Source organism: Thamnophis sirtalis, unplaced genomic scaffold (genome assembly GCF_051295495.1).
Source record: "Thamnophis sirtalis isolate CommonGarterSnake01/CBP01778 unplaced genomic scaffold, rThaSir2_p1.2 scaffold_3, whole genome shotgun sequence".
Taxonomy (NCBI): domain Eukaryota; kingdom Metazoa; phylum Chordata; class Lepidosauria; order Squamata; family Natricidae; genus Thamnophis; species Thamnophis sirtalis.
Window position 1 is genome coordinate 84,706,003 of NW_028261383.1, and position 13,461 is coordinate 84,719,463.

At 38.3% G+C, this 13,461-nt stretch overlaps 1 protein-coding gene across 1 annotated transcript; it reads right to left on the bottom strand.

Moving 5' to 3' along the window:
* Window positions 1–270: 270 nt before the first annotated feature.
* THG1L (tRNA-histidine guanylyltransferase 1 like) lies at window positions 271–13,265 on the bottom strand. The gene is made up of 6 exons (XM_014070371.2): window positions 13,040–13,265; window positions 11,009–11,185; window positions 8,401–8,570; window positions 8,061–8,149; window positions 5,973–6,080; window positions 271–2,325 (listed from the first exon to the last, which is right to left on the bottom strand). Exons 1-6 carry the CDS (start codon window positions 13,228–13,230, stop codon window positions 2,167–2,169), a joined length of 894 nt encoding a protein of 297 aa, XP_013925846.2. The 5' UTR covers window positions 13,231–13,265; the 3' UTR covers window positions 271–2,166.
* Between the last annotated feature and the right edge of the window lie 196 nt (window positions 13,266–13,461).

Genomic DNA, 13,461 nt, shown 5'->3' on the forward strand with positions numbered 1-13,461 from the left:
ACAGAGTTACAGTGCTAAACATTTATTAAAAGTTATTTTTAGCCCATTTAGAAAAGAAGGCCATTTGCTGACAGCAATAAGGATGCCTTAAGGACTATTTGAACTATCCAGGAAGAACTAAAATAGTGGAGACGCAAGGCCAGATTTACTGAACAGAATATGATACACTGATTCTTACAACTTTCAGAGGTTAGGTCCAAAGTGATCCATTCAGCTGTTAACAAGAAAGTGATTGTGCAAGAGTGTGAATATTAAATAAGCAAGGAAGAATGATCTTTTAAAATATTTATTTATTCAATTTCTATAGAAATTTATCTCAATCAAATCCAAATTCTAGAAAATAACCACCCATAAGATCATACAGTAAAAGTTTTAGCCTGGTCTGACAGAAATAGGGAGGAGAAAGCAGCCTTGATTAGTAGGCACCAAGGAATATCTTGTGCCTAGGATTCCCTTCCCCACTCTACCTCATAATTGTTTTGGCTAACTATTAACATCTGCAAGGTGAATTATGAGGGATGAACACAAGGGAATAGACCATTTGAAATTAGGATTTTTTATTTACGTCTGTAAAATGTATAATGTGCTGTATATCTTATATGTTGATTACTTTAAAATAGATAGTGAATCAAGTATATTCAATCTTCTGATTCTTAGTATGGCTGGTGTAACAAAATATGACACACTTTGCTACAGAGAAGTTCCCTGAAGATGGGCTCTAGCATGAGTTTGAAAGCTCAGAAGGCAAAGCCTCTGGTCCCAGTGATTGACCCATATTGGATCCTGAAAAATTTGATTAAAATAACTTGTTTGTAAATCCAGCAGAGTTCTGTTTTGAATTATAGAAAGTGGCGGATTAATTTTAAATTAATTTATTTTTTTTCTAAATTTTTCTTTTTTTTCTTCTAAATTTCTAATAGTAATTGGTTCATACAGCCACTAGGCTAAAAGTAGCCAGCTTGTTTTTGCTTCAGTGTGTTATGAAAACACAGCTGCTTTTTTATTGTTGCTGCTAATAACTTGGAGCACTTTATGGAAAGTAGGAATACAAAAATCCTCCTTTTATCAATACTTTGCCTATTATTCCTGCTATCCTCGCTACAAGTATTGTGGATTGCTGAGCACACCATTTTTGGAATGCACATTGCTCCAGTTTCTTTTAACCCTTTTAACATTATCTTAACTATAGTAAAAAAAAAATTTTTTTTTCAAATGGCTTTAAAATGATGCTAAATATCTATTATTCTAAATTATTTCCTATTAGAGCAAATTAACAAACAATTAAGAACCCCCTTAAAAAGTTCTATATAAAACCTAGCCACCAGAGAAGCCAGGCCGATTTTTACACAAATCTCACATTTGTTCCCATAACCTCTATCTTTTTTCGCTCCTGGGCAGCTGGGCCTTTGAAAAGGCAGAAGAGTAACACAACTCTTTGAACTTCACATCCCAATACAAGACTTTCAGTAAGTTGGTTGCCACAATTCTCAACAGCAGGAACTGGATAGTTTCCCAGGCAGCAGCAAAATGAGAGCATGACCTACAAACACACCCTGCTGTGCTATCTCCCTTATACAATAACATTATTGCTCTTGGTTGGCCACCTGAGACCTTGTCTAATAATCCGAAAAGCAGCAAGGAGAGAGTCCAAATAATAAATGTTCGATTACAGAGGGAAATTATGTTTCCATAGCTTTCAAAAAGGCCGGAACTAATTTACACTTGAGAGAAAACTTCCTAATTACTTTCTGCTACTTGCCAGGGTATTTTGTTTATCACTCATATAATCCAGAGACATTAGCAACTAGGATAATTTGTAACTTGGCTCCCTGATGATAGAATTTAATTTGAAGGAGTAGTTTAAATGTTTTCAGAGTTTTAAATGGGCAACTTAGCATCTCATGAGACCTACAGCAGTAGAGTTCTTTTGAGGGCCAGAGAAGAAATTAAAGGCATGCCTTTTCCAGTGTAAAGTTTAAGATTATTATCAGCTTACTCGTAATTTTAATAAAGTATTTATTTATGAACAATACCTGGAGTTTTATTCATTCATTCAAGTAAAATGGCTATTACAAAATACAGGATTACATTTTTCCCCACCATGATGCAGTCCTTGTAAAATAAATTATACCCAATAGGTTCAGACTAAAATGCAGATAGGAAAGGTCACCTCTTGTCAAGCAAGATTTCAGGATTGTGTTCCCAAAATTCATTTCCAATAATATCACAATGCAAAGGAATTGGTCTGTTTCTCATCCTGGTTTGTTCAATTTCCTTCTCTTCTGTTTCCCCTGTTGTAATTTTTTTCTTAATGATCTCATCTACCTAGGAATAGAAATACAAACAATATATTAATAATTGAACTTTTTAAAATCGATTCAAATTTAATTCTTTTAGAGTTGTAGTGTTTAATGTATTGAAGTGAAGCTTCCCTTTTATGTAAATGGACTATCACTGTAAAATGGCAGACTTCATGTTCAAAGCATCTTCATTCTACTTAATCCAGAAGAGAATGACTTTTTCAACATGTTTTTGACATGCAGTGGCTAAACTGATGCATAATGCTAAGTTAGGAACAGGTATAGGTAGCATCCCCTCCCACCCCAACCTTCTCTTGCAGTCTTCAAGGAATTGCCTCACTCCCAAAACCACACTGCCCAAATCTGGCATCAAATCATTAATGACATAATTTTCAATAGTAGCAAAAGGAAATTAAAATGTGTTTAATCTTCAGAAAACTTTAACATGTTCTAATGAATTAATTCCTATGAAAATAAAAGAATCAGCATCTTGAATGTGGAGGATGCTGAGTGTTATTATATTTTCACCTTATAGCGCCTGGCTGCAGAATATAGGGCGGGGGGGGGGGGGAGAAATAATATTGCTTGGCTTTCATGGAGACTTAAAATAAGTTTACTTGCTTTTGGCTTGGGCCTTGGGGGAATGCAAAAAACCATACCATGACTTCGTACTATAGTTTGCTGATTTGTATACTTAATTAGATCAAGATCTAATTCCTATACACACAGTATTCAGATTCTTATGCAGGGCTGGGGAATCAGTGTCCTATAAGATGTTCCATAATTGAATTTCCATCTTTCACAAGAGGCCAGATAAGCTATGGCTAATAGCAATAGCACTTATAAAATAGTAATTGTAAAATTGTAAAGCAGGGCGGCATATAAGTGCAATAAATTCCAATTCCAATTCCAATTTGACTGCATCACTTAGTGAGGGCAGATGCATGGGTTATTAAGCGGTGGGAGTTTGGGAGTCAGATTTATAGGAGGATCTGAGAAGCCCAGCACAGGCCACATATGAGTCGGGGAAGGGTTTGGGAAACCCAGTGCAGGCCACACAAGTCAGAGAAGTGCCTGGGAGAGGTGCCAGAGACTGTGTGACCTTCCCTGACCTTCCCTGCCAGATTCCCCATTGTCTTTGCTTGTTGGAAACTAGCAGGAAAAGTCACAAATGGCAATCATGATTGTAGCTTCCTCGGTCATAATCATATGACATGGGGGTATTCCAATAGATGACATTTCAGGGACTGGTTGTACGTCCATATTTTCAGCACTGCAATAACTGAATGCTTGCTGAACAAGTGGACATAAGCTGAGGGTTATCTGTAATTGGAGCTGCACATGTCATTTTCCTGAATCATATTTTACAGATAGTCCTTGACTTACAACCGTTCATTTAATGATTGTTCAAAGTTACAATGGAACTGAAAAAGTGACCTATGACCTTTTTTCACTTACTTGCATCCCCATGGTCACGTGATCAAAATTCAGATGCTTGGCAACTGACAGATTTATGATGGTTACAGTGTCCTGGCATCATCTTTTGCCATCTTCTGACAAGCAAAGTCAATGGGGAAGCCAGATTCACTTAACAACTATGTTATTAACTGCTGTCATTTACTTAACAACTGTGGCAAGAAAGGTCATAAAATGGGGCAAAATTCACTTAACAACTGTCTCACTTAGCAGCAGAAATTGTGGGTTTAACTGGTCACAAGTCAAGGACTACCTGTATGATATGTCACTAGGAAGATCTGATTGAAGACAAATAGATACTTGGAACTTTCCCTATCCTCTTCAGTATGGAAGATTCAGTCAGATTCCGTGTGAGCTGTTTCAGTAGCCCTTTGAAGGCATTCCTCTCCATGCAGAGCTTCAGAAAAGGAAGTCAGATCCCAAAGTTGTGAGCCTCATTTCTGCAGCCATCAGAGCAGTTCTCTTCCACACAGCAATCTCACTCGGCTTAATGACCCAGGGGATCGCTTAATGACCACAACCATGAGTACTGGGATTATGGTCATTGAGCAAAGCATTCACATGGGCATCTCATTTAACAATCACTTTGCTTAAAACTGAGATTCTGGTCCCAACTATGGTTGTAAGTCAAGAACTGTCTGTACAATAGAACACATTTTTTTTAAAAGATGAAAAACGGGAAGCATGGTGAAGTGATGGATCTCACTTTCCTTTGTCAAAGCCCTGGGTGAACAACTAAATAAATACAGTATGGAAATAATGGTAGATGATACACAAAAAGTTCAAGTATAAATACAAACATCTAAAAGCACTCAAGCTTTGTTTGTTACATTGGCAATACATAGGAAGATGTCTCTAAATAGTGGTCTTTCATGACCAAAAAGCGAGCTAAAGAAGGAAAGCTGAAATAAGGTGGCATGTTATCAATAGAATACTTAAGTGTTGAAAAGATATAAAATATAATAATGAAAAAATAACTTGGGAATAGTACTGAGAGCACAGCCAACATCAGTTCCTGGTCTAATTCAGGATGTTGGTCATTACTTTTAAACCCCGGGTCGAGTATCTGAGGAGTCGTTGATCCCAATGAGACAGGCTCATCCCACTTACTCCAGCAGAAGTCATATTCCAGATCTCATCTGCCAAAGAATTTCAGTTGGTTGGTTCCAGGAAAAGAGCCTTTTCTTTGTGATCCCTGCCTTTTGGAATATTGGTCCCTACATTCCTGGTCTTCCAGAAAAGCCTCAAAACCTGGCTCTGCTAGCCGGCCGGGGCATTAATAGGAGTGCCCTATGGTGAGGTGACCGACTGGGTAAGTAAAATATTTCTACCCCCATGTTACCTTGATTTTTTGTTTCTTATTTAATCTTAATAATTTCATATTGTCTTTTTTATTTTTTTATAATTCTGTAAGCTGCCCAAAGTCAGTGTAAGAGATGGGTGGCAAATAAATGTAATAAAATCAGTATAATGTCACAAAATATGAACAGCATAATGATGGGTATTCCAGTGTAAATGTTCAGTACTACTACATTCAATAAAATCTGCCTCTTTTTTTCAACTTTATTTCACTGAACACTAAAGTGATATTTATAAAATGCAATGCCTAATATTTTGGCTAGATTAAATTTAATACAATATTCTACTTTAGGATATTTTTTTTTAAAGGACTCAGCAGTAGAGATAAGAACATGATTTGATTTTATGTATAGACCGATAATCTGGATAGAGACTTTATAAGCCAAAAACTTTTCCACCTTCAATAGCAGGGTTAGTTAATATGTGAGGATCCAGCTTTAACTAAACTTCAAACCACAATTATCACTATTTTGCTTCTGGTCCCCAGTACCGACTGACTGGGCATATAATGGATGTCACCGGGATGACCATGGAGGATCTAAAGGAGCAGTGCAAGACAGAGGAACATGGACAGTGCTAATCCTAGAGTGTCCGTGGTCGGGCACAACTGAATGGCTGATGATGAAAACAACACTTCTAGTCGTCTAGTATAGGAATAATTCCTTCAGTAACTTCATCATGCAAAAGCATAATCAACTGATGCGACAGATCTCTTTGGTAATTCAGCACAGATGGGCCTTGTAAAAAATCACTTTATTATCTTAAAATATTTTGTATAATTACTTACTTAAAATATGCTTTGGTGTCATTTTAAAGACAAACAAGAGTATGACTTACCTTCTTCCATATTAAAACAGTTCCTTTCCTATATATTTCAGGTTCTTTGTTGTAGTTAATATTGAATTCAGAAAACAAAATCTCATTCTTGTCATTTGCAAGGGTTCCCTGAAGGAAAAAAGAGCATTTTATATGAACCTCGGAGAATTCTAACAATTTCAAATGTAATAAATAAATATTGCTCTTCATTTAGGAGTTCAGCATGTATTTGAACAAAAAGGAACCCACCACACTTCTAAACACACATTCTCCCCAGAAAGAAAATAGCATTATTTCATAGCTACTGCCTGGTATGCTTTAAACTTCATTCTTTAACAGGTGATTAAAATGCCATCATTATTATTAGTAGGCAAAAAGTTGGTGAAATAATATAATATACTTTTCTCCCAATTGGGTGGCCTACAAATGTGATCATACTATAACTTCCTGACTGCATACATATACATATAATTCTGAGATCTAACACATCAAAAGGGTACCAGATTGTAAAAGGCAAATTTAATATTTAAAAATTTAGTATTTTTATTCTATAACAAACATTTGCAAAACCAGCAATTTCAGTCTATTAGTTTCTTTTGTGGACTCAATTCATGGGGGTAAATGCACACACAAACATTTATTTTTAGCTTGTAAACTTTCTGCAATTGGGAAACTATTATTTGCCTAGCAGCAAAAAAATGTCATGTGCCCGGTCTTCTCTTAATAGCTATTTATACTTCTATCACCATAACATATATTATTTTTTTGCCCTGATCTAGAGGTTGATATTTTTATTTACTTGTAATTCTAATAAACATAACATGGCCAGAGTCCTTAGTTAAACCTCCAGTAGCACACAGAGAAATCATTGTATTTCCCTAACTCTGTGGCTGGAAGGTAGTTTGGGATTTTCAGGGCTGTTACATTCTTGAAACACTCACATAGTTCACCCCACACAATCCACGTTATCAGATCCTTATTTCAGATTCAAATCTGATATTATGACGAGAAAAATAATTGTCCATGAATATGCTTGTGCATAGTGGTATGATAGATTAGAATGATGGCAAAGAAAATATCTTGAAAAATACTATTTTTGATCTCCTTGCTAAGATTATCAATAGCAGATGGATGATTGATCCCATTCAAGTGTCTAATCTAGGCTACATCCCACTAACTTCTGCATATGGGAAATGAACTTTAGGAAATTAAAGCTCATCAGTAATCAAACTTTCCTGAATGATAAAGTTAAAGTTGAGCAATGAAAAATATGTAATATATACATTTCTTATAACATTTCAAGGTCTTAAAAATTGGAAAAGTCAGAAGAAAACAAATCCAATTACAGCTTACAAACACCATTGTTTTTCTAGGGGAATTGAGCTTTGTGTCATCAATGTTCTCCTGCAACTCTATTTTTATTTATTAATTTCCTACCTTTATTTTACAAATAGCCCAGGGCAGAAAACATATCTAATACACCTTCTTCCTCCTACTTTCCCCACAACAACTCTGTGAAGTGAGTTGGGCTGAGAGAGAGTGACTAGCCCAAAGTCATCCAGCTGACTTTCCAGGGCAGGACTTGAACTCATGGTTTTCTGCTTTCTAGACTGGCCCCTTAACCACTAAACCAAGTAATAATTTAGAGGAAAAAATCCCAAGGTAGATGATTCCCTGCCAATTAGCATTAGCCAGATTAAAAAGGGAACTTTTTAGACTTTTTCTTTTAATTAATTTAATTTACTGTTAATTTATACTGCTAATTCATGTATGATATGCCATATGCTAAATAAATAAATGAAGTCTTTCTCTTTTTTATTTTCTGTTTTATCTGAAGTTGATCACTTGCTATACTTACATCTTTTCTAAATAATAGCCAATTCTTTATAGGTTTATAACCTTCCCACCAGAAACCAAATCCAATCCATTTAAACAAGCATTCCAGCAAAAACAGCAAATGTAAAATAAAACTTGGAATACAAGACAAATGCACAGATACATCTGTTCCAATATTAAAAATACTTTGAACATTATATATGCTTCTGGAAATAACACAAGGTAGGTACAATGTGCTCCTTAGGCTAAAATATTTGAAATAATGTTTCAAACCTTAAGTCTTTCTTGGGCTTGTACTGGTGTCAGGCCACTTTTCTGCACAAGAGTCCAAAATACCGTATTATAGAGGTTATTGATATGACCTAATGATACCAAGTGAAAAAATCATCAGCAATACTATAAGATTGGCTTTAGAAGTTGTGTTATAATTATTACTACAACTATTATTGTTTTTTATACTGTGTTTCTCCAAAAACATGACTCAGCCCAATAATAAGTCCACCCTAATTTTTGGTGTTTTTACTTTTAATGTTTTTTAGCAGAAAATGGGATTAAATACATATTCGTAAAAATTAGCATTCTATAACTTCCATCTCACTCCTGCAATACTTACAATCAGCTTGTCGCCAACAGAGATAATCTTTTAGATTTTGGTCATTGGGATACAACACAATACGTCCATCAAATCCTGGTGGATACAAAAGGGACTTGTCCTTAAAATAATCCTTCCAATAGAAAACATAGCTGGATGCAAACTTGGCCACCACGAGAGTCATTAATTTACTTGTGAGAAAAAAGGGAGAGAAAACATAACTTTTTAATATAACCAACACAAGAGTCAACTAGCCTATATAAATACAAGAATGTGTGCCTTGTTCATTATTTGAGGAATTCTTTCCAAAAATGACAGTTGGTCTTATCTGAATTGTTATTTTAAGAGGTGTTTGCAGGATGGTCCAGAGATGGTCCAGAGATGGTATTATCACAGCCAATTGGCCTCGAGACTGGGTTGAAGCTGAAGCCACGCCTCTGGACTCCTCTCCGCTGACTCCAGTTTCAATGCAGTATGCGCTCCCAAGATCCTGAAAACAAGTCACAAAGGAGACAGCTCCACCCCCAATACTGTCTATCTAACTTAGGGTGGGAACTGGCCCATCCTGCAAACACCTCTTAAAATAACAGTTCAGGTAAGACCAACTGTCATTTTCCAGAGTGGGTTTGCAGGATGGTCCAGAGATGGAACATACCCAAGTTTGGTCCCAAGGGTGGGCCCTCACTGATCCGACAGGACCTGTTGCAGGATCCTGCAGCCGAATGCTGCATCGGAAGATGCGAAGGCATCCAGCCTGTAGTGCCGGATGAAGGGTGACGGGGATGCCCACGTCACTGCCCTGCAGATGTCTTCTATAGGGGCCTGGGAGGCCCAGGCCGCTGAGCTGGCCACGCTCCTAGTGGAGTTGGCCATGATGCTGGCCGGAACCGGCAAGTTCTGCACCTCTCTGCCCTGGAGAAAGTTCTCATCAAGGCCCTGTGCCTCCTAGCTTTGTCTCTATGGCTGGCACAGGAAGGGCGAGTGTCAGCCGAGGCTTTAAGCCTCCTGGAAGAGGCAGTGGGACTCTGCCTGGTGGAAGTCCCCTCCCCAGGTGACATGGGGGGGAGGGGATCTACCTTCCATCACGCAACTACTTACGACCACTCCTCGTGCTTCCTGCAATTCGCTCCTCACCCCCACCTCCGCAGCTAGAATGCCAAGGTCCTCACTCCTTTCGTTGTGCACCCCGAATTTTAAAACACCACCGAGGTGCGTTTGGGGGTTGCTGGGGCTTCTCAGAGAGTCTGCTGCTGCCGCGCTGCTTCCCAGCCGCCTCTGCTGCTCCTGGGGCTTCCTGCTGCTGCTGCAGCAAGGCACGCTCTCCTTTTAGGCTTCTGGGCTGTCGAGCTGGAAACCAGAGCCCTTTAGCCCCCACCAGTGCCGATCTGCCCTCTCAGGGCTCCACGTGGTCACGGTGACCAGGACAACGACCCAGCCACTGGAGCCTCCAAACCCTGAGATTTAACCCTCGAATAGCTGGAAAAACCACAACTAATAGCAGGGACTTACTGGGAAGTGAAGGAAGGGTCTCCTTGTGAGAAGGAAGCAAGTTGAGTCGAGGATGGTCCAGAAAAGTTGAATCAGATCAGGAGTCAAGAATTTACAACCTCTCTTTGGCCAGACTGGATTGAAACTGGAGTCAGAGGAGAGGAGCCCAGAGGCGTGGCTTTAACTTCAACCCAGTCTCAAGGCCAATTGGCTGTGATAATACCATCTCTGGACCATCCTGCAAACCCACTCTGGAAAATTTATAGCTTATTTGTAAGATTATTCTCATACTTTATGAATCCAAAATGTTGACAGCATAATTCCAAAATATGTAAGATTTCTCTAGAAAAAGAGTAATGACTAGCTCTATAATCCCGAAGCATATGCTAAATATAAAGTACAGATCCAACATGTTTAATTTTGTCATGTATATAATTTATGTTAGGCAAGATTGACAGTTAGTATCTATGATTCTATCATAGTTAACCTCTCGTAATACAATGTAAAGGGCAATTCTTATTTATGAATTATATAGAAAGCATATTTTAAAATGTTTTAGTCTATTGTATTAAACTGATATTTAATATATTTCTGCATTTTACTATAAATGAATTAAACAATTTGTCATCAAATAAAGTTCTTCAGAAATAATGTTTGGTATAACACAAGACTTAACTTAAGTAACTGAAAGTAACACAGCAGCTCACATTGCTATAAGGCCTTCATGTGCTAAATAAACTATAATCCAATATTACACAATCTCTGTGCAATTGAAAGACTAAAGTTAAACAATTCTGTATCTTATTAAACAAGAATATGAAATGAACAAGCACATTATGAGGCCATCATCTATTTTTGGAAGATTTCATACAGTTAAATGACTTTTAAGAGTGACATATGTGAAAGTTAAAAATACCTTGCCGATAACATTTAATGGCCATCAATGTGCACAGATGTCTCTGTGTGTTTGTGTATGTGTCCTTTTCTCACTACGTGTATTGATGTTTCTAAGAATGGAGATATATGGTAAAGCTGCTAGTATCATAAAATCAAAAGTAATCAAATTGTTATATTAAAGCTTATTTGTAAAGGGTGTCAACATACGGTATATTGGGATGGGAGAAACTGTAAAAGTAAATACCTTGCCCTTCTCTTAAACAAGTTGGTATCCTTTTTGAAAACAAAGCTGTATTCATCACTTTGTCCATAGGCAATGACAATTTCTCCCATCTCTTCCATCACTGCTTGGGCACACTTGTTCATCAAATTAAGAGCACAATCATCATTAGGTTTCTTAAAATCATGCTGATCAGCAAAGCTTCAAAATGAAAAGCATATAATTAAAAACACTTGATTTGTCGTATCTCTTTAAATAAGTCTCCTGTGTTACAAATACTGAAGTTTTGGTAGAGGCTATGATAGGGGCTTTGCCCATTTAGTTGCAGCTGTACTTGGAACAATAGACCTTAGTAACAGTCTTTGCAGTGTGCTTTACATGGGGGCTGTTTTTTAAAGTACCCTGGAGTTGGTGAAAAATGTAGTAGCCTATTCGCTGGAAAATCAAAATCACAGCAGCCATGTAACACACTATGGGTCCTGCATTGGTTGCCCATAGGTTTCTGAGTGCAATTCTAAGTGCTGGATTTCACTCATAAATCCCTATATGCTTTGGCTTCCAGGTATCTTTCCATCTGAAATTAACACATTTGGTGCATATCTGTCAACTGTCTTAAGAAGTTAACAGAGCAGGTGCTTGAAGAAAATGTTTTTCAGTTGAAGCCTCTATATTATAAGCACACCTCCTCTTAATCATATCAACATCCAAACTAATGACCTCCTTGGAAACTAGTAAAATCAGAGCTTTTCCAGAGAACATTTGGAGCATGATGAATGCATGCCATCTGTACAAATACAATATATTGTTTTATTCTTTTAAAACAAAGCATTGACAGTTCTTCCAAATTATTGCAGAATTAGGATATGAAAAACATTTAAGCTGCACTCCGTCTCATTTTACATAATGTTTTATTGTCATTATAAACTGTTAGAAGATAGTCATTAAACAGCTAAACCAATGCCATTTTAGAAGAGTAGTAATTTGCCAATAAAAAATATCAATTAGGAAGTGAAAAATTATTAGGAAAGTAAAACTTTAAAATTCTAAAACTAGGCGTGTAGAATATTACCCGAATATAAAATAGCTTTGCACTCCTTGCAAGAGGTCAACTGCATTCAATGCTTTCACCTTGGATGCTAATATTGTTTTGAACTCTGGATAATGGCATCTGATGTTTTGGCGTGGGCAAGGAACAACTACAGAGAAAGGATTCTTCCCCAAAATTACAAATGTAATTAAAATAAAAGAATATTTGTTAAGATTTGACTCATGTTTCTAGGTCCAATAAAAGCCCATTACCAAAGATCAGTTATGGTATTAAATATACATGCAAGCCAGAGGTGGTATTCAACAGGTTCCAACCAGTTCTGGAGAACTGGTAGTGGAAATTTTGAGTAGTTCGGAGAAACTGTAAATACTGCCTCTGACTGGCCTTGCCCCCATCTATTCTCTGCCAGTCCAAGCTGACTCGGAGGAAATGGGGATTTTACAGTATCCTTCCCATGACTGTCAGACTCTTAAACACAACCACAATCATTTCATGCACACGAGGAAACATATGACTACTTTTTTCTTTTTCTTTTCCGCTATAATTTTGCACCAGTGAGGTTGAAACCAATTTCGTTGTATTTGTTTTGTACAATGACAATAAAGACTATACTATACTGCCACACCCAACCAAGCCACACCCACCGAACCAGTAGTAAACATTTTTGAATCCCACCACTGATGCAAGCGCAGTTACCCCCAAATTTGCAGCATTCAACAAACACTTGGTAACTTTCAAATGTGTGAACTTCAATTCCCAGAATCCCTAGCAATGCCCGTATGAACTGATGAATTCTGGGAACAAAAGTCCAGTATCTGCAGCCGGCGACGGCTGGGAAACGGTACCCCAAGGTGAAGTCGGGGAAGCCAAACGGCGACACAGATTTCACTTTGAACTGGCGCCACCGATCTCGGCGATGACCCTCGCTCCTATTGGTCGGGCGGTCGCCGGGCAACCAAGCCTGTTAACTCCACACGCCGCCGCCAATGGTTGAAGCATGTCTTTACCGGTGGAAGCAGCGTCCGTCCAACCGCACCACGATCCAGCAGTTAGGTAAACATTTGTCCTCCGCTTCGAAATCCCGGACGTATTCGAACTTGCTCTTCGCCATGGCGGCTCGGACGTAACAGCGAAACCTTAATCTAAGGCCCAAAGTGACGGCAGCGAATGCGCCGCTAAGCCGAGGCCGCGGCAGCATTGCCGGAAGGAGCGCTGGGCGACACCGGAAGAGACGGGACTCTAACCCTTGCCTCTCTATGATATACCGTAAGATCACCCGTAAGATTACTACCGGCCCTTTGCCTCTTCTAGGCGTACGTAGAGGCGTCCGAGTAAATGCAGAAAGACCTGAGGCTGAGACCCGCCTTCGCGGATCGCGACTCCTGTCATCTCTCCCCCGCCATGTGCGTTAACTTGTGGTTCCTCGATG